General features: G+C 39.9%; 1 protein-coding gene across 6 annotated transcripts in view; it reads left to right on the top strand.

The window, feature by feature from the left end:
• Positions 1–13,809, top strand: part of LOC136863966 (uncharacterized) — a 458,924-nt gene extending 445,115 nt beyond the window's left edge. For all 6 annotated transcript variants that reach the window (XM_067140427.2, XM_067140426.2, XM_067140430.2 and 3 more), the window contains one exon: positions 11,490–13,809. In XM_067140427.2, coding sequence (XP_066996528.2) covers positions 11,490–13,188 — 1,699 coding nt within the window. In that variant the 3' untranslated portion in view covers positions 13,189–13,809. The remainder of the gene's footprint in view (positions 1–11,489) is intronic.
• The last annotated feature ends 9,363 nt before the right edge of the window (positions 13,810–23,172 follow it).

Raw genomic sequence — 23,172 nt, 5'->3', positions numbered from 1 at the left:
AAAACGAAGGCGAAGGACAAGAAGTATATACTGTACTTTGAAGTCGTAAGTTGCAAAACTCTTTAAAATTCATCGCGGGCACTGTAAACATTCGTCGTCATTCAGGACTCAGCAATACCGGGACAACGTTCTCCAGTGCACTGAGGCGCCGTATCTGATTTCTGGAAAATCATTCAACTTCTCGGACAGTAGCTCTTACGTCAATCACCCAGGCATCATCAATGTCTTTCTTCGCAATATGGACATGACTCTGCTAGAATCGCCCTATCAGTATATAGATATGCACTCTATTGGACATGTCTGATATCTAGAAAGCAAGCTGTTTATTCAACATAATACTAATACCGGAGAAGTTCTGAAATGTACCTATGATAATAAAAACATCTAAGCATCATACAAATGTTGAAAGCTAGAAAATCAGCTGGGATTGATAAGATTCCTGGGGTTATATTAAAGGCAATCTGTTGGGATATTGTACCGTATCTGAAGTACTTATTCGATTACTGTTTGCATGAAGGATGTACCGAATGAATGGAGAGTTGCTATAGTAGCCCCAATGTATAAAGGAAATGGTGATAAAGCCGATAATTACAGGCCAGTCAGTTTGACATGTGTTGTTTTTAAGCTCTGGGGAAGCATTCTTTCTGATTATAATAGACACGTTTGCGAAATTACTAATTGGTTTGTTGGAAGGCAGTTTGGCTTTCGGAAAGGTTATTCCAATTAGGCTCAACTTACAGGAATAGACTGCATCGCTGTAGACCTATCCAAAGCTTTTGAAAGAGTAGATAATGGGAGACTGCTGACAGAAATGAGGGCTATTGGACAACACAAAAGAGCGGTTAAATGGGTACTACATTTCTGAAAAATAGAACTCAGAGTGTTAGAATAGGTGAAGCATTAACTGATCATGTAAATATCAAGAGAGGGGTCCCACAAGGCGTTAGTTTTGGACTTTTATATTTTCATATGTACATAAATGATATGAGTAAAGAACTGAAATCATCGCGTGAGCGATTGCAAAAAGACCTTGACGATGTTGTGAGCTGGACAGCAGACACTGGTATGTTGGTAAACGGGATGAGAAGTCAGGTTATAAGTTCCATCAAGAGGAAAAGACATCTCAGTTTTAATAACTGTGTTGATCGGGTGAAAGTACTTCCACTGAAGCTCAACTTGTAGGATTCCAGCAAGATACAGCAAATATCCTGGATTCAGGAGGTCAATTGGACTGTATCGCGATTGACCTATCTAAGGCATTTGATAGGGTAGATCATGGAAGACTACTGGCAAAAATGAGTGCAATTGGACTAGACAAAAGAGTGACTGAATGGGTTAAACTCCAAAATCTCCGTGAAGTCACAACTACAGCCATTGCTCCCGTCCAACGTTACATCCAGCTCCTTCAGGAACTCGAAAATGGCTATGTCCTCATCTTCTCACACGACAGAGAAGGTTAGCTTAACATCGCTGACCAACTGGATCGCTTCAAGGTGCTCTATTACACTTGCAAACAGTTAGTTGAAGTTGATGACATGGCCATTCAAACCTACCTCACACTCCCACCTGATTCATTCACCTCTCTTCTCTCATCCCCACCCCAGACCACCCGCCAGGCAACGCAGACCTCTCCATCCATCAATCACAAACACAGTCAAACTCTATTCTCCCGCCTTCCCCCCAAGATCACCAGACCCACATAATCTGACATCACACTCCCACCTGATCAATATACAACACCACCCACAATCACACCACCCCCCCTCACTGACTCTCTGCCACCTCCCGAGTCCGGAAGTGAGACCCCTTCAATCTCACAACGGGGCAAGGATAGACAAACCAAACATACTCAAATTGGGAGCAGGCGTAACAAACCTGCCCCAACACCAAGCCTACATCTACACCTAGTACTTCCAACACAGCTACACGCCCCCACCAACCCTCACTCATAACCCATTGCTTCAATTGCCTTAAATTGAACCACTCTGCGGCCTCGTGCCCAGAATTTACCCGCTGTAACAGATGCGGTGATCCCCACCGCCACACTGTCTGCAAGGTACCGAGGGACAAGGCGAAGTGCGCGAACTGCGAAGGTAGTCACGCTGCCTCCTTCCCTGGCTGCCCCTTTCTAAAGAACGCAATAAGGGCACACTACAGACATTCACAACACTTGAACACTCACACCAATTCTCCCCCTCTGCCTAAGCACCAAGTAACTCCCCCCCTCGAACACAGTACCATCTACTACCCAGTATACTGCCATGCCAAGCTACGATAACTCCACCCTGTTAAACCTGCTCCTTATCCAATTACTCTCGACTCTAAACTCGCCTTCATTGCCAAGTAGACAGCTAATCATTAGCTAATTCCCCCGTTCGAATCCCGCCCTGCACCAAGACAATTTAACTCCTCATCAAGCCCTATCAGAACTCCCCAACACCACAGCACCAGCACCTAATGTTGACACCCCTATCCCACCTCCCTTACTTGTTCTGAGCACATTTAACAAGAGGAAAAGCTAAGACTAATCATTATCGGGCGTGGTCACCCAATGGATGGGTGACCCTCCACCCGATATCGCTCCCCCCCCACCCCCACCCCCACCCCCACCCATTGGCCTCTGATAACAGAGAGCCAACGTCCCCCCCCCCAACATTCGCCCCGCAAGGGGCGCAGGCCATATTCTGGCCAGTTCGATCCCCAAAACTAGACCACAACCACCTATACCCATTCTGTTACAAATATCATGAATTCAAGAAATAGCACTCAAGACCTGAAAGAGGTCGATGGGCTAGAACTCCTTACTGGTCCGCCGGGACCTATGAGAATTCTGGTCTGATGCTATATTTCTGGAAAATAGATCTCAGAGAATTACAGTAGGCGAAGCTTTATCTGACCGTGTAATAATTAAGAGGGGAATTCCTCAGGGCAGTATTATTGGACCTTTATGTTTCCTTATATACTGAACCCTTTAGGTCCATATTGAGGGATACCTACCTTTCTTACCTATCAGCAAAGTTCATGAGATCTGTCTCTTGGGTCGTGTCGGGTTCTTCGTCACTTGCTGAGGTAATGGTAGGGTTCAGTAATTCTAATCTATCTACTGTAATGAAAGGTCTGTTTAAAAGATTCCTATTTATTCAGGAAAATTCTGAAGCCATCTTTTATGTCAATGGTAACATAGAAGTCAATAGTGTCCACTGGACACCACAATCATTTTTACATGAACGTCAGAACACTGGTGTGAGACCTTAACGTAACTGCCTGACGGGCATTCATACTAGAAACCATTGTCTTTATTATTAATCATTTAAGAAAGGAAAGTCTGGAAATCCTTAAATTCGGCTTCCACGTGAGACCACATGTACCATCATAGTGATTCGTTATGGTCCAGCCCTCGTAACACGAACTCTGGACTCCGGTTATAATTAAGGCCGTCCAATCGGTGTGTGCCACACAGTGGTTCTACGGCATGGACCCTTAATTGAATCGATGTGACCTGCGTCTATGTCATGGACCGACATCTAATCTTCTAAGTTACTTTAAAGTCATTGTGGATGATGACCGCAAGGAAATGATGCTACAATGGCATATGGCCCTAATCTAAATCACTGAGGTTGATGACCCCCTGACCATCCAAGTTTCTAGGCTGAAGGCTAAACACAATTAAGTTACATCGGTTGATGACCAAGTTCCACTTTACTATCCCCAGCACATTCACTGCTCAATCAATCAAAGTTCAATAATTACAACAATAGCAATGCTCACAAACTTTGTGGCAGTAAAATCCATTTCCTTCGGATATATCCCTTTAATCGTTACTTTATATTTTAATATTCCCCCAGAAAAACAAACTAAAATTTCCAGAATACATCTCCAAGTTATTCGCTTGATTAAAGTTATTCAAAATGCGGTTTCACTGAATTTAATAATTAAATAAATTTAAATGATTTAACGAAATGTTAACGAACAACAAATTTTATCTCCGCGGACTCTGGTTTCTTCACAAATTTCTGCGCAGCTTGTGATGTGAATTCAATATTGCGATGTTTATCTGGCTGGAAAAGAATTTTTACACAATTCATGTCCAGTTATATATCTTGTCTTGTGATCTCACACTTTTAAAATCTAATCTAGTCCTAACCGTTATTAACACTTGGATATCCTAATAATCTACGTACAAACCAAACAACTCGCCATATAATTACGATGTCACATCTCGTCATACCATTATGAATTTTGCACACCCCTCACAGACAAACCGATCATCACAGCCATCGCTCTATATTTTGGACAACCCTGAATTTGGTTACTCTGTTCCTTATACTCAAAGTTCGTGATTTCAAATGTTCATTACGTCCCCAATTACAGTATTTCACAATACTCAGATCATTACCGGCTATGAATTTCAACTAAATCCAGCATTTTAACGTTTTCCCTGGCCGAGAAATACAATCTCAATACCAAGCCTGTCCCGTTATCACAACTGATGCCTCTCATCCCCCGAGTTCGCTTGGCAGTTACACGAAACACCTGGTTTATTCACAGTTGACTGGCTTCTCAAAATGCTCCCTTTAAACTCTGCCGACATAATTAAACAAATACGATATTCTAACCAACAAAATGCACAGGTTATGCTTCAAGATGCCCACACTAATTATAGGCGTCGCCAATTATTACCGCTATGGATTTCTATGAATTTCTTTCCATTCTCAACATTATAAAATATTCCTCGGGCTATCATGTCCCGGCTTCAAATGACAGGACTCTAACCTGATTCGCACATCTCATCTCAACTCATATAAAACATTCCTCGGGCTTCCGTGTCCCGGCTTCAATGACAGGTCAAACCTGATTCACAAATCTCATATCAACAAACTAACCTCTGTTTCCCAGCTCCACAATTATCATCGACAAAGAACTGGAATGAAATCCTTACTAGAAATCTCGACGTCTAATATCGCACAATGCATTAATCATGAATAACTTCGCATAAATGATATCGTATTTAATAACTTGATTTTTTATGAACAAAGTGACTGAAACATTCTACTAGATCTTTTTATTGTCAGTCAGACACAGTTTAAAATGAGCTTAGAAAAACGTTTCTCTCCGTGACCAAATTCATCACCCTAGGTTCTTGCCCGACAGCGCTCTTCCACTCGATTGAAAATGAGTGACCATGGATTATTATTATTAACGTCAAATTGCAGACAGAAAAATTTTACGTCGAATGAACATCTTAATTTGACATCACAAAATATAGGCAGTACACTCACACGGATGACGATCTACATTGGACGTGATATCACTTCGGAACCCTATTCAATAACTTTTTACAACATTATACGGCACTCGCAAGACTTCAAAATTTTATCCAAGTGGAAAATAAAACAAATGACTCTTTTAGTCGTACTTTCACATTTACAAAACTTAGTAGGGGTGACCACTGCGTCGTATATCCCCCATTCAAATACACTTTTAGAGATCACGAGACAAGATATAGGAGGTAGTAAGATGGAAAGTCACCTACCTCATGTTGTCACGCCAGTGTTCGTCATAGGGCTCACCTACGACCCTGGCACTTTATTTAGCCATTTTTACATTCATGGCTTCACAGTTTATTATTATTTTCTTCATGTTTCCTGGAATAAAGCATAAAAAAAAGAAAATACCCTTCACTTGTTTGTTGAGCGCACACGATGGACTATAATTGTTTCCGCACACGAATTAATTTATCACATTAGAATTTATTCAGTACTTTGACCGTCCTATCTGGTACAATTATTTCACTCAAGAAAACTATCCCCTCATGGACTCAAGACCTAGCCACACTGGCTGAAATCTGCAATTGAACTCAGTCTACTTTCGTTGTTTGATTTCGCAGAGCAGCTCAACAATTTTTCGTCCGCTTTGTATCACAAATGCCGGAGAAGGAGAGTTCGTCATGGCGTCCCTTCGTATTTATAGCAGTTACCCCCTCTCTTCGGATCTCTCCCTTTGCCGCCAAGAAAATTTCTATAAATTTTCTGACTTACCTAAACTGTAATTTCAAGAGTTTTGAAAGTGACTACATGCTTGCTACATTTCTGGCGGTAGTGTTCATGGACATTTTAAAATTTTCACGGGTTCGATTTGTGAGATGATTGACCCCCTTTGATAGGCACTATATTTTTTTGACTTGGCTTGGTCACGCCATGTACACGCGCTTTGAAATAGTTCATAAAAATGACTTGAGATTCTTCCGCCGTCGACACGTGTGGTTGACGTCACGTACCCCAGAGCGTGGGACCGAAGGTAATCACCCCCTCGTCACGTGTCAAATCCATGCTATCAAGAATCCAACCTTTAAGTGATTGTCGATTTATGCATCATGTTCTTAGGGCACAAAGGTCATGGGTTCAATACATATATAAATGATATGAGTAAACAAGTGGAATAAGAGGTAAGGCTTTTTGCAGATGATGTTATTCTGTATAGAGTAATAAATAAGTTACAAGAATGTGAGCAACTGCAACGTGATCTCGATAATGTTGTGAGATGGACAGCAGGCAACGGTATGTTGATAAACGGGGTTAAAAGTCAGGTTGTGAGTTTCACAAATAGGAAAAGTCCTCTCAGTTTTAATTACTGTGTTGATGGGGTGAAGGTTCCTTTTGGGGATCATTGTAAGTACTTAGGTGTTAATACAAGGAAATATCTTCATTGGGGTAATCACATAAATGGGATTGTAAATAAAGAGTACAGATGGTTATGAGGGTGTTTAGGGGTTGTAGTAAGGATGTAAAGGAGAGGGCATATAAGTCTCTGGTAAGACCCCAACTAGAGTATAGTTCCAGTGTATGGGACCGTCACCAGGATTAACTGGTTCAAAAACTGGAAAAAAATCCGAAGAAAAGTAGCTCGATTTGTTCTGGGTGATTTCCGACAAAAGAGCAGGGTTACAAAAATGTTGCAAAGTTTGGGCTGGGAAGAATTGGGAGAAAGAAGACGAGCTGCTCGACTAAGTGGTATGTTCCGATCTGTCAGCGGAGAGATGGCGTGGAATGACATCAGTAGACGAATAAGTGTGAGTGGCGTCTTTAAAAGTAGGAAAGATCACAATATGAAGGTAAAGCTGGAATTCAGGAGGACGAATTGGGGCAAATATTCATTTATAGAAAGGGGAGTTAGGGATTGGAATAACTTATTAAGGGAGATGTTCAATCAATTTCCAATTTCTTTGAAATTATTTAAGAAAAGGCTATGGAAAACAACAGATAGGGAATCTGCCACCTGGGCGACTGCCCTAAATGCAGATCAGTATTGATTGATTGATCACTGTAAATACTTAGTGTTAATATAAGGGTATTTAGCGGTTGTAGTAAGAAAGTAAAGGAGAGGGCGCATAAGTCTCTGGTAAGATCTCAATTACAGCATGGTTCCAGTGTATAGGTCCCACGCCAGGATTACTTGATTCGAGAACAGGAAAAAGTCCAGAGGATAACAGCACGATTTGTTATTGGCGATTTCCGACAAAAGAGTAGTGTTAAGAAAATTTTGTCAACTTTGGGCTGGGAAGACTTGGAAGTAAGGAGACGAGCTGCTCGCTTAGGCTGTATGTTCCAATCTGTCAGTGGATAGATGCATGGAATGACATTAGTAGGCGAATTACAGTAGTTGAGCTCAGTATTTGACGGTAGGAAAGATCATGATGTGAAGATATAATAGTAACTCAGTAGGAAAAATTGAAGCAAATACTCATATATAGGAATAGGAATTAGAGACTGGAATAATTTATCAAGGGAAATGCTCGATAAATTTCCAAATACTTCGAAATCATTCAAGAAAAGACTATGTAAGCAATTGACAGGGAATCTGCCACCTAGGTGACAGCCTTAAATGCAGATCAATGATGATTGATTGATTGATTGATTGATTGATTGATTGATTGATTGATTGATTGATTGATTGATTGATTGATTGATTGATTGATTGATTGATTGATTGATTGATTGATTGATTGATTGATTGATTGATTGATTGATTGATTGATTTAACATGTCGTAAACTATCATATATTCCTCCTTACCGGAACCTACTCAGTATCGTCATTGAATAATGGGACAAATTGAACAAATGTACGTAGCTTGACACGCTGGGATGTAGTTACCGGACATTAAAAGTGCTGAAGTTAGCGGGCATGACACGGACTGAGAAACCAACGTTCTGTTCTTGAACATACATTCGCTCGATTTTCTGTTGGTGAATAATGACTATTACAGTTAAAATTTGTTAAAATTATATGTCTCACGCCTATGTTTGTGTTAAGTGGCATGAATGGCTCAATATGCTGAAGATGCAAAACATTTTCTTCATATGTTTATATCAGAATTACTATCTGAATTTCATCACCACTCTGATTTTTAAGCAAACTCTATCCAGAGAAAAAAATCTTTCCAATGTTTTCAAATGCGAGAGAAACTTCGATTTCTGGAAGTGTTTAACAATAGAAAGATTCCACATGTTTTGGATTTTTATTTGATTTAAATTTAAATTAGTCGAGTGATTTTCGACCGATATGCAGTACAATTTGAAGCACAATAACTCGCACTTATCAGTACACATATACTTGAGGTGCCTAATATCAAACATGGACATGCGCCACCCATATCAAAATTGAGTTAAGAATATAAAATTATAGTATTTTTAATGCTCTCTCTGAATTAGTGGCCCGTGTCTTTCATAAACGAATATTTGTACTTTATTTTTAACAAAGAAATATGCAGTTTCTTTCATAATCGGACACCTCCAAACAGAGTTTATATTAAAAACGGACATGACCGTTTCAGCCAATCAGATTGCTACAAGTCACATCAAACTGGCATGGCGACCATTTGTTTACATTCTCTTGTCGGTGCGTGCTTGGAAGTTTAGTGCTCATGTTTTTTCAGTGTTTTACTTATAACATAAGTATTTGGGAAAATATTTTCTTTTAATATGGAAGGCAATGTTCCGGAGTGTCCACCATAAGTGGAATTGCAAGTAAAGAGAGCTTACTTTAGGCACATTTTTTAATACCAGGTTAAATTTCGGGTTTTCTACTCCATGCACAGATGAGTGCACTACATGCTTGAAACTAGAGGAATGTATTAAGTTTGAAAAGAATGAAGAGGAAAGAACAACCTTAATTTTGAAGAGAACTATCCACAAAAAACAAGCAGAGAATTTTTATCGACAACTGAAGAAAAAAGAGGAGGACTGTCTTTTAATGTCCTATGATTGCCAAAAGATCCTTGCTTTGCCAAAATTAAGTGATCAGTCGGCTTATTATTCCAGACAACTCTACTGTTACAAACTGTCTGTTGCAAGAGGCACATCTCAAAGCAAGCTGCGCCCTGACAATGTGTCTGTTTATAAGTGGCTGGAGAATGAGGCAAAGAAATGAGAACTGATATTTCCAGTTATTGGAAACTCATATTTGCCGTCAGATAGGACTTTTGGACTCACTGAGAAAGATCTGAAAAAGATGAATGAAGGCAATTCGGTTTTAGGAGAGGTTATTCCACTGAAGCTCAACTTGAAGGATTTCAGCAAGATATAGCAGATATCTTGGATTCTGAAGGTCAAATGGACTGTATCGCGATTGACCTGTCTAAAGCACCTGATAGGGTGGATCATGGGAGACTACTGGCAAAAATGAGTGCAATTGGACTAGACAAAAGAGTGACTGAATGGGTTGCTATATTTCTAGAAAATAGATCTCAGAGAATTAGAGTAGGTGAAGCTTTATCTGACCCTGTAATAATTAAGAGGGGAATTCCTCAAGGCAGTATTATCGGACCTTTATGTTTCCTTATATATATAAATGATATGAGTAAAGGAGTGGAATCGGAGGTAAGGCTTTTTGCGGATGATGTTATTCTCTATAGAGTGATAAATAAGTTACAAGTTTGTGAGCAACTGCAACGTGACATCGAAAATGTTGTGAGATGGACAGCAGGCAATGGTATGTTGATAAACGGGGTTAAAAGTCAGGTTGTGAGTTTCACAAATAGGAAAAGTCCTCTCAGTTTTAATTACTGCGTTTATGGGGTGAAAGTTCCTTTTGGGTATCATTGTAAGTATCTAGGTGTTAATATAAGGAAAGATCTTCATTGGGGTAATCACATAAATGGGATTGTAAATAAAGGGTACAGATCTCTGCACATGGTTATGAGGGTGTTTAGGGGTTGTAGTAAGGATGTAAAGGAGAGGGCATATAAGTCTCTGGTAAGACCCCAACTAGAGTATGGTTCCAGTGTATGGGACCCTCACCAGGATTACCTGATTCAAGAACTGGAAAAAATCCAAAGAAAAGCAGCTCGATTTGTTCTGGGTGATTTCCGACAAAAGAGTAGCGTTACAAAAATGTTGCAAAGTTTGGGTTGGGAAGAATTGAGAGAAAGAAGAAAAGCTGCTCGACAAAGTGGTATGTTTCGAGCTGTCAGCGGAGAGATGGCGTGGAATGACATTAATCGACGAATAAGTTTGAGTGGCGTTTATAAAAGTAGGAAAGATCACAATATGAAGATAAAGTTGGAATTCAAGAGGAAAAACTGGGGCAAATATTCATTTATAGGAAGGGGAGTTAGGGATTGGAATAACTTACCAAGGGAGACGTTCAATAAATTTCCAATTTCTTTGAAATTATTTAGGAAGAGGCTAGGAAAGCAACAGATAGGGAATCTGCCACCTGGGCGACTGCCCTAAATGCAGATCAATATTGATTGATTGATTGATTGATTGATTGATTGATTGATTGATTGATTGATTGATTGATTGATTGATTGATTGATTGATTGATTGATTGATTGATTGATTGATTGATTGATTGATTGATTGATTGATTGATTGATTGATTGATTGATTGATTGATTGATTGATTGATTGATTGATTGATGTTAGTTGTTAACAAAGTATAAGATTAAACTTATTTCTTTCATATTGTCATTACATTTCGTTTAAAACAGAACTTTATTCTAATGTCATCCCGCAACTTTGTTTCAATACATTGGGATAGTTTGTTTCAAAAGTGGAAAATTACATGGACGTTTGTATCAAAATCGGACAAAAGTCAATCTTAGTTTCAAAAATGGACATCGTCATATTTGAACGTGTTTTACATTACCTTAGAATGAAATTCTTAAGTGTCGAGAATGGTTTTCTTGTTCATAGGGCTGGCAATATGGCACACAAAAAGTTTCACACTCGTATCAGGAGGTTAACATAGAGAAACAAAAATGTGGCTCTACTGAAAAATTAACAAAATGGCTTTTGTCCATGTTTGATACTAGGCACTTCACTTTTATATTTTGTCACATTCTTGAAGGGCGCAGATGATTCTTAAATGTGTTTATAAACATCGTATGGTTTAAATTCAAAATAAGTAAATTAAGCTGAACGTTTAACTAATTTCCTTTCTTTGTTTCAGAATTTCTCTCATGCGATAATTTATACTTTACTTTCAGAGATTCTACGAGGCACAACATTCCTGTGAAACCAGCTAGGCCACTAAGCAGATCCGAGAGCTTACCTGTGAAGAATCCGTCAATAAGTGAATCATACCGTACAGCTGCATGGCCAAGTTCTTCAACGTTGGGTCTGATGGACACTAGTCTTCAGTGCTCAGACCGTTCTATAGAAATTCACAGTTGCAATAACTCGTCCTCTTTGTTGATTGGTGCTGATGGTGAACACATTAATGACAGTAATCATGCATTAAATCCTGATACCAATATGACTGGGAAAGGTAATGAACCCTTACATCAATATTTGCAAAGGCTAAGTTATAAAAGGCAAACTTCCGAAGTATCACTAGATTCATATGAAACAGCCAACGTCAGTGAATACTTGCCACCATCTCCACGATTTGAGAGCAGAGAAAAACTTTTTCAGACAGGAAAGGAACTGAAGAAGGGCCATGTTACAAAGGTCAAAAGTTGTCCTAAGTTAGCACACATCCGCCTTTCTACTGGAAGTAATCGTAAAAAGGGTGTGAGATGGAAACCAATGACGGATGACGCAGCTAATTATAATAAATCTGAAAAATCAAGACGACGCACAGTTGATGTAGTTCCAGTAATGCCAAGATCCGACTCATCTCGAATGAGTCTCAGTTGTGACACTCCATCTATGAAAGAAGATGTCGGAGCTTCTCCCCAGATATATTGTAAATCGTGCAATACAAAATTAGAACATACTCAGGGAAGTCAGAGCCCAAGAATAAGCCCTGATCTTCAGTTATCTGTTTCTGGGAGTCTATCGAACACATCACTCGTTCATGATCATCATCATTCACAACAAGATTCCATAAGTACTAATTTACCACATTTTGTTGTGAATAAGAATAACGCCGAAGGTCGCAGAGTTCAACTACCAAGCAAACCTGGCACAAATGAAGAGAGAAGGGCAACAATTAGCGTACTCAACATAACTGGTACTGAATTTGACACAAAACGTTGGCAAGGTAAACCACTTTGGCAACACAAATTCAGTAGTGGATTCTTAAGGAGACTGAGAGGGATTAAATTCCGTGAAGATGTCCTAGACCCAACATCTAACGAAATGTCAAAAGTAAAATACAGTAAATCAACTCAAAGTATGCCAAATATACGGCTTCCTGCTTTCCATGAAACAGTTGAACCATTAAGACACACTCCCGTAACACTATGCCAGGCTCCAAATACGGTGCCAACAATTGTGCGCATTAGTGACACATCACCATCAAATATTTCTGATAGTGATGACTCTTCCCTGTTTTCATCGATATCAGAAATTCCAGTACAGGAAAGTACATCGTATGACGCACCGAAATCAAGGACAGTGGTAGAGGATACAGAGCTTTCTGTGAAATCGATCTTGCATATACCAGCGAGTTACGCATCTTTGTCGTCACACACAAATCTGCTACAGTCTAGTAACAGTTCCGAAGTATTGAATAGAAGTTCACACGATTCTTCGTGGCAGTCTGCGGACTGGACGACGTTGTTACGAGGTGATACCAATCACGGGGACCAAATGAGCACAAAAGACACAGCTATCGGTAAAAAGAGAGGTGACAGCGAGCAATCTGAGGAGCGCGTGGATACTGCAGGTAATGCAGGCCTACAGGAGGTTATAGTAGATAGTAGGCCTCGTGAAAGGTGGGGAAATGAAAATGGATCCTGACACATTTTGTATCACACAGTTTACGGGTTGTTCTTTCATCTTGTATAGAACACTATGTAATATAATTCACTCCCTTTATGTTACTGGAAACATCATCAATATGTATGGAAGCAAAGAGGTATTCCGAAGTAACATTTCATAATCATCGTATCCATGTATGAACTTGTAATGTAATATTTACCATGCCACTTTGTTTAGTTTTCAGTATCAATTTACGTGTCTTACACACTCTTTATTGAAATGTGCGTTATTCTGATAATCCGGACTGAATAATGTACGTAACGATATCGTATTTATAATGTATGTATGTTGTGTACCTTCAGCGTCATTCCTTATTCACAGAAACAAATCAGTGTGCGATATTTACAGGAGGAGTATGATTGTTCAGAAGATGGCCACACAAAATGTAGTCACAGGATGTTTTGCAAAAAATAAGTCTGAAACTGTAATGTAATCTAAGTTTCTTATCAATGACAGCCAGAAAATAAAAACGAGCCGGTGACATATCAACCTGAATCTAATAGCCAAACTGAATTACCTATTTCTGTGTACTTCAGGGACGAATGCACCACGTGGGAATTTTTGTTATGACCTAAATAAAACTTATATTTATTGATAAAATTTCCCACTTTAATGGTGTACTTTGTATTACTATTCCTACACCTCATAGGCTATTATTTATACCCATAATATTAAGAAAATATAAATCCTTCCGGTGTGTTTATATGTTTTAGTGTTCGGTGCTGTAAATTCCTGCTGAGGACTCGATAAAAACTTCGGATACCTTTATACATAAAATGATTGTTGTCTCATACCGGGAACATACTGCAGAACTGATGGCATCAGAATCTTTTCCAGTAGGTTTGGTTATGAAACAACTGCGTTAGTCAACCCATTATTTTCAGGATGGATTTGTAGTTTTGACAGGACAGTGGATCCAAGCGGAAACGGAACTGTTTAGGCATTCTTCTTGAAATTCACAGAATGAGTGTATTATGTTCCCAGCCACATGGATATTTTACGGTCGAAAAGTATTTACCAGAGGAAACAGGGCTAAATATCCAACAAGGAAAGCATTCAAGCTGGAAGAGGAATTTTCGGTTCAAGACTCATGTGGGAACTCTGATGAAGACTGCAAGATATTCGAATGTGTTGGACTTTTTTGATAATTAAAGACCGTTAGAGCATAGAAAGAGGTTGCAAGTACCTGCTGATTCATTTTCAACACGAATAATAACCTCCACATTTGTAGACACCTACCCCACAATATTTTTTTTTTGCTAGCGGCTTTACGTCGCACCGACACAGATAGGTCTTATGGCGACGATGGGATAGGAAAGGCCTAGGAGTTGGAAGGAAGCGGCCGTGGCCTTAATTAAGGTACAGCCCCAGCATTTGCCTGGTGTGAAAATGGGAAACCACGGAAAACCATCTTCAGGGCTGCCGATAGTGGGATTCGAACCTACTATCTCCCGGATGCAAGCTCACAGCCGCGCGCCTCTACGCGCACGGCCAACTCGCCCGGTCCACAATAATTATAAAATTTCACAAATGCATTACAATGTGTAACTGACTGAGGTTAATATTCATGTTCAAAAATGTATAGTCGCTCAGAAAAAAGAATGTGCGTAAGGTATTTTATAGTCCTCACATTTTACCAGGCTTAATTTAATTATTATCAAATTACATTTCACCTCCCATGTAGATATAAACCCTGTGGATAACCAGAACACACATTCTATCTTTAGGTTCAGTTACTTCTGAGAAAAGTGTTCCTGTGAGGACCTTCTACAATACCAGACACTCATTTTACTTTTTCGAGCGTCTGTACGTCAGAATTTTCTATAAAATTTCTGAAAAACATTGGACTATTGCAAGAGGCAATTCGGATAAAATCAGTTCCGGTATCTGTACAACTTTCAGGAATACATTATATTGCTGAAAAAGGAGCTGCATCTGAATTACCAAGTCCGAGTTTTGTAAAGTTTCTCGTGCCTGACTGAATGCGAGAAATGCTGAACGATTGACGACGTATTGGAGTAAACGGCTGGTTAATAATAACAAGTGACGTCATATTGCCTCAAGCATGTTGTCCTTGAATGATCATAGAATTAAAGCTGAAGAAAGAATTTCACAAACCACCCGTCGTTCCCCTCCGGAAGGTCTGGTAAAATTCTCTACATTACTTCAAGGCGAAGGCCATCCCCTCCTTCCACAACTTTCTTTTGTTATTCTTAGCTCAATCGCTGGCCAGTTCCATTGAACATTTTGTGTTGTGTAGGTGATCTTGAGAGACTATGAAGTAATTTATAATTGCAATTAACGTCAAGAAGAAAAGAACTTTAAATCATACTGTTCATTGCAATGTTTCTTAGTTTGCCGGATTTCCCTGGCTGCGTAGCAGCTCTCTTAGAAAGATGTTTTGTTGGTCTTGTTTGCTTTAACCCTTTGACCGCCGGCCTCATACGCGGTGTCCATGTCCTATACCGCCAAGGCCTAATGAGCACTTTTTACCTTGCAGTAAATTATTCGTAATAACTTCTGTTCAATTTATGTAAATTGGGTGGGCATTTTTTTGTTTCGAAGGCAATGCTTCGGACATTGTATTGATGTAAATTAATGCACCTTTATTTAAAAAATAATTATTTTATGAAGTGATAATTCAAATAAATATTTCCTTTCTTTGAAAAAAGTATTTCATGATAAAAAACCGGTAAGAAAAAAATAGTTTTACTATCAAAAGCTGCATTATTTTAGAGAGGTGGTGTTTCCTATGCTATATATAAAAAGATAGAGCCTTATCTACAATATTACGGTTACAATATTATTATTATTATTATTATTATTATTATTATTATTATTATTATTATTATTATTATTATTATTATTATTACATTAACGTAAAATTTTCTACTCTTACGGATGTTGGCGGTTAAAGGGTTAAGCAAGAATTACAATATATGGAATAAGGATAGGATTTCATAATTTAAGAATATATCACGAGCTGTACATAACCATAAATATTCTGCCCAACATCTGAAATTTACATTGAAAGTAAACACTTTCCTAATGCACGAAGGGAAAGATCAAGCTTGTTTCTTGTTCATTTTAGTGAAAATATTCTAAATCGACTTTGTTTTCAAATCGTAATTGGTGCTGTACTGTATTAAGGCAACAAGTAAGAGCTAAGTGTTCCGGGAACATGATGAGTTATGTTTGATGGAACACATTCTCTACATATTCTTTAGTGTTAACGATTCAAGCTTCAACCAGTATTTCAGTGGAGAAAATATTTTCTTGCTTAAATTGAACAAGTTGTATACAAGAAACACACCATCGCAAGAAAGACTCATGGTATTAGCTAATATCTCCATCCAGAAAGAACTGTGAACTGATCAGGAAACAGCTGTTTTATGAGGACATCGTGGTTGGGATTGTTACCTTCAAGGCCAAGATGGTTTATTAAGTGTATAAAAATAGGTAAGTTTTGCATGCTGGAAAATATATTTGCATGTGTAGCCTGGGGGATGGTAAAGCTGTTTTAATAATTATTTGAAGTGTATTTGCCTGTTAAATCATGAGCGTAATGTAGGAAAACACACCACTTTTCACTTACAGTAAGAGTGGTCTTGAGTTTCATTCTGCCAAATTTGGTGAATTTTTCCTAGGTATACTGCCTTGGAACGGCGTTCATTCAGACTTGTGACGTCAATTGAGATGATACGGATGGATAACGTCCCTGAATGCCATAACAGACATAAGTGGTATTAGGTGCCGTCAGGCTGCTGCTGCCAATCGTCATTGTAATCATTAGCACAATAATTATAATAAAAATAATAATAAAGGACGAAGAAATTTATTTTCTTTATAATTTGTTTTTGTTTTGTTCGGTTATGGCCACGTCCTGACTTTGAGACATCAACATCACCATTGCTATAAAAAGCGGATGTTGTGTAAGGTAAAGGTCTTAACGCCGACTCTAAGAGAGATGTAGTGCATTGTTCTATGTACGGTCGCCCTTGCCCGCAGGAATTTATCTCGCACTCATTTCTGTTAGAGGCTGAGTGAACTCCAATCTATTCTCCAATAGTGGAAGTCTCGTTTCTTATTCGACTTCCCAACGGATAATCCATTCCATACTTTTCCAGGTGAACCAAGCACGCTTTTATCGTCACGGCTGGGAAACCCCCTTTTACAAGTAGAGTCCTGCATAGGCCACAGGTTCCATTCGTGGAAAATTCAGGGGTTTCAATTCTGGATTAAGGGATGAAACAGGGTTCATTAAACCTCGTGAGCCCAGCTGAGAAGCAGTCTGCGGACCCAGTCAAGAGGCTGAGGAAGTCGTTACGCTGATACTCCAGTATCTGCAGGCCATCTAGTTGGGCAGCTGTCGTCTTGGCAGGTGAAGACCCTAATGGGTTGTTGTAACACGGATATGTTTTTGTTGTTTGTTCTTCTGTAAACCTCTCTCATCTACTGATATATTTTATAATTTCTATTGGCATACGTTACGTTTCAGGAATCTCGGAACATTTGGTTTCCTTTCATGGAATGGTCATGTGTTCAATGTTTTTAGCTTCAAATGATTCATTTATGAAGGTTATGTCCTTTATCCCCGAAGCATGTAACAGACTAGAATTGTACTTGTTTTCAAGATTTTCAAGCAGGATTTAAGCAAATGACCAAGAGCTATTTTACTTTCCGTGCAGGTCCCAGATACGGAGTGAGTCGCCTAAGATTACGAACTTGAATATTTTTCCGAAATGAAATGTGTAATCAATGTACTGTTTTCACGCGCTGAACTATAGACAGGGTTTACAGTTATAGTCTATCAGAGCTTCCAGTAACGAACGGAAAGTGGTTTCTAGTTTACGTTTAAAAAGCCATAAATTGGACGTGAAGAAGATGACATGAAATGGCGTATGGCTTCTAGTGCCGGGAGTGTCCGAGGACATGTTCGGCTCGCCAGATGCAGGTCGTTTGATTTGACTCCCGTAGGCGACCTGGGTGTCGTGATGAGGATGAAATGATGATGAAGACAACACAAACACCCAGCCCCCGTACCAGCGAAACTCAAAGATGGTTAAAATTCCCAACCCTGCCGGGAATCGAACCCGGGACCGGTGGGACCAAAGGCCAGCACGCAAACCACTTAGCCATGGAGCCAGACACGTAAAGAAAATAAAAGCACATAAGACATTAAGATTGCAATCACAATGACATTCTTTGCATTAGGATCTTGCAATTGATTTGAGAGCCTGAAGCTCACTGATGAGAGAAATTACGTGGAACACCATTCTCGTTCATCCATTTGTAGTAAATTTAGGGGTTTCAATTCTGGACTGAGGGATGGAACAGGGGTCATTCAACTTCATGAGACCAGCTGACGAGCTGGAGCTATTTTTTTTTCTCATTTTAAGGACTTGGGACATAATACTTAATAGCCTCGTGTACTTAATGCACGGGGAGTCCGTCTAAGGACCTGTGTGACTCGGGTTAAAATTACGGCCTATATGCAAGGTGCCATCCCGGCACTGACCTGGAATCGAAGTAGAAAACCACATCTAAGATGACCGAGAACGAGATATTAGCTCACTTCTCTTCTTAGCTATTTTTTCAGCTGTATTAAGTCACATTGAAAGGACACAAGGATACACGGTTAAAACCTGAACAATTAGTTCATGAACACGAGATGTGTGGCAGTTCGAGTGATGTACTCTACTCGATGTATGCAAGGTTCTGCATGCAAGGTACATGTGACATCACAGACATGAAAGGGGTTCGTTTTCGATGGAGTCGAATTTGTACGAGTATAAACAGAAATGGACGGGGCCCAGACACGAAACCAGAAATAAGTAATAGGGTGAGAGGGGGCTTTTGAGACGGATTCAGAAAATTAAATAAGATGCGAGGCGAGGTTAATATATAAGGGTTGCCAAAATAAAACTAATATTTTAGTACGAGCGAAGTTATTCAAAGAAGGAGAACATTGCGCGTGCGTCGGTGGATAGTTGCGTACTGTATATCACGAATATAATAATAATAATAATAATAATAATAATAATAATAATAATAATAATAATAATAAGCCACTTCTTGATGGATGCAGTAAGTTACTTTTGCATCTGTCCCTTGGCACAGGCCAGAGCAAAGTGTAGCTTCCACCAAAGTCCCAGTCTCATCCATGGCTGTGACAATATGGAAGCTGCTGGGGTATGGGTGGTGCTGAGTAAAGACATTCCGAGCACGACCACTGTGTCTGGTCGTTATGAAACGTATTGCTCATAGCGTAAGTCGAGCTGCAATAGCACCTTCTGGCCCAGTGAGTAAAGCAGTGGCAAACTACCTCACTCATCTTGCCTAGTACGCCAGATTTTGGCGCGCTCGTCGGTTTTTGCACTTTTTTATAACCGCATAACTTTTGTGGTGCTATTTGAGGATTCAACCAGCCTCTGGGCTGATGACCTAACCGACAAACAGACAGACAGACAATAATAATAATGGTTTTACGTCCCACTAACTACTTTTACGCTTTACTTAGACGCCGAGGTGTCGGAATTTTGTCCCACAGGACGGGGCTGATGTATTTGAACCAGGATCGAACTTGGGATGTCAGGAAGAAATCTGGTAATGTCGGAATTACGCAGCGTGGGTTATTGAGTTTATGGTAGCAGATGGCGTTAGAGAAGCAGACATACTGATAACCGTCGTATGAAGGATGTGTGTAGGAACGTACAGTATTGAGCTGGTGTTGGAAATTTGATCATCAACGAGTAAGGATTTGCCAAAACCAGTCAGCCACATCATTATTAGTATTATTTATACAGTGTCAGAAGCAAAGTTACATACAACATATACAGAATAATTCACCTAACATGTTACACAGAAATAACTTCTAAACCATTAAAGATATCGGCATTCTGTTTTTATATTCGTAAATGGTACCCATGGCCTTGTAAAATAACGTGCTACTTGGTCTCATGGGGTGATTAATAACCGAGATATTGATACTAACTCCATATTTTTAAATGGAACGGCACAAATGCATACAGCTGGCCTAAAAGATCAACTACGTACAAGTTCAAATATGTAAGTATTTTCAAAATCGGACAATTACTTTTTGAGATATAAATAAGAACAGCATGCGCGGTTTTGCTGCCGCATCAGACGGCGTGAAGTCGGGCAAGGACATATTGAGGCGCAAGCTGCTTCCTGGCCTTGATTGCAGCCACAGAACGGATGCCAGGGATGTACTGTAAACATAATGTGATGTACCGTAACATACCCTGGGTGTGCAACGTTATTGTATGACTGGCAAACATACAACGAGGAAGGGAGATTAAAGTTGTATTGTTTTGTTTTGACATGTAATAGGTTGCGCTCAGTTTAGCGTTTTTTTCTCACGGATGGGAATGGGAAGGATTTGGAAAGGAAGTCGGCCGTGGCCTATCACAAAGGTACCTATCCGGTATTTGCCTGGTGTTGAACATGGGACACCATGAAAATCACTTTCAGGTTGGGCGAGGCAGGACTCGAACCTACGTTCTCCCGAATGCACTACAGTCGCGCTGGAACTCTGCGGAGATTAATGCGTGTAAAATAAAACATAAATAATAGTGTTGCTGCCATCTCACCACGATCAGCTCTGACCATTTGCTTTTCTAAAAGGTGGTCTTCCGGTGTTTTGTGTTATGTTTATTTCTCAACTCATACAGTAGTATGTACTGTATACTAAAACCAGTGACAATTATAGCTTTCGTTATGTTCCTTTCAAGGCAAAGTACTTATTTTATTCCTTTTAAACACATCAACCCTTTCTGCCCTGTCATGTGTTCGTCTATCATACACACTTTGCACACCCATCACATGTGTACGAGGTGCTTACATGCCTGGTATGCATTCTGTGGCTGAACTCACTCCCAGGAAACTGCTTGCGCCTCAATATGTCCTTGCTCGACTTCACGCCGTCTAATGCGGCATGCAAAACAGCACAAGCTGTTCTTACTTATACCTCAAAAAGTAATTGTCCGATTTTGAAAATACTCACATATTTGAACTTGTACGCAGATGAACTTTTAAATCAGCTGTATGAATTTGTGCTGTTCCATTTAAAAATATGGAGTTAGTATCAATATCTCGGTTGTTAATCACCCCATGAGACTAAGTAGCACGTTATTTTACAAGACCCTGCGTACCATTTACGAATATGAAAACAGAATTCTGATATCTTTAATGGTTTAGGAGTTATTTCCGTGTATCATGTTAGGTGAATAACCCTGGATATAAAGATGTACAAACAATGTCAATAGAAAAGATGAAAATAAATAAAAATAAACTGTACACCAAAGGTTCATATTGTACCCCCACGGCACTTACGCCCTTGAAAGGGCTTTGGCCTGACCAGCGACCGCTGCTCAGCCCGAAGACCTGCAGATTACGAGGGCCCGTGTGGTCAGCACGATGCATCCTCCTGGTCGTTATTCTGGGCTGTCGAGACCGGGGCTGCCATCTCACCGTCAGATAGCTCCTCAATTCTAATCACGTAGGCTGAGTGGACCTCGAACCAGCCCTCATGTCGAGAGAAAAATCCCTAACCTGGCCGGGAATCGATCCCGGGGCCTCCGGGCGAGAGGCAGGCATGCTACCCCTAAACCACGGGGCTAGTAACGTCGACTGCGTTCCTTATCGCCTCAAGCAGTTCGTTCTCGGTACATGTGGCAGGACAAAGATGACATTCTAGCAGATGGGCCGTAGTCTGCACTTCACCACAACCACACAAAACAGAATCCACCGAATATCCTCACTTGTGCAGATTGATCTTGCACCTTGTAACACCCGAGCGTACCCTATTTAGAGATCTCCAAATCGTCCAGTACTCCATATGTCCAGCTGGTAATTCTTCAGGAGGTGTTTTCCATTGTCCAAGATGCTCAACCCTAGCTCACCACAAAGTGAGTCTTGCTTGCTGTTGTGTTCCTTCAAGTTTCTGTGTGGTCTTCAATAAACTTGTGCGTGAACGTAACCGTGATGGTGCTGGTTGGAGTCCATACAGTGGATAAACTTGGGATTTTTTAATGATGTGGTCTTCACCTTGCGGGCTGCTACCTCACGTCAGAGATCAGGAGGTGCGATGCCAGCAAGATAGTACATTTTTCCTCGTGGTGCAGGTCTAAGACAGCCTGTGATGATGCAACACGTTTCATTGATTGCCACATCTACTTCTTTGGTATGGCAAGAACTGTACCATACTGGGCAAGCATACTCTGCTGCCGAGTAACATAATGTTAGTGCTGAGGTTTTCACTGTGTCTGCCTATGCTTCCCAGGTTGTTCCAGTCAGCTTCCTGGCAGCCACTTTTTTCTTTGTGTTCAGACAACGTTTTCTATAAGAAAGTGAGCAGTCTAAAGGAACCCCGAAATATTTTGGGGTCTCACAATGTGCTAGCTTGATCCCTCCCCATGTGATGTAATCTAGCAACCTGTTTACTTTCAAATGGAAAACATAAGTTTGAGTTTTTGCAGGAGTTGGCTTCAATGGATTATTTCTGTAGTATGTGGTAAGATCTTTCAAAGCGCTAGTTAAAATCATTTCAATCTCTTCAAAACTGTCAGCTTGAACAGTCAGAGCAAGGTCCTAGCATAGATGAAAATCTGAGTTAATTTGGGTAATGGTTTATGATTTGTGTAGATGTTAAAAAGTGCTGGTGTAGGTACACTACCTTGAGGTAATTCATGTTTCTGCATTATCTACCTACCTCCCTTTCCCTGGAATTCCGAAAAGAACCTTATGTTTTGTAGGAGGTTTCTGATCATACAGGTAAGCTGACAGTCATGTGTGATTTCGTAGAGAGTTTTAGCATAAAGATACTATGTTTAACAGTGCCATAGGCTACCGAGAGATCGAAAAAAACAGCACCTCTTATATTCCGTTTTCGAAACAATCTTCGATTTGTTGAGTCAATTTTAGGACCTGCGATGTGCAACT

This window comes from Anabrus simplex, chromosome 2 (assembly GCF_040414725.1).
Source record: "Anabrus simplex isolate iqAnaSimp1 chromosome 2, ASM4041472v1, whole genome shotgun sequence".
NCBI lineage: Eukaryota > Metazoa > Arthropoda > Insecta > Orthoptera > Tettigoniidae > Anabrus > Anabrus simplex.
Note: the sequence above shows the minus strand (reverse complement) of the source record. Positions and strands in the feature narration are given on the sequence as shown.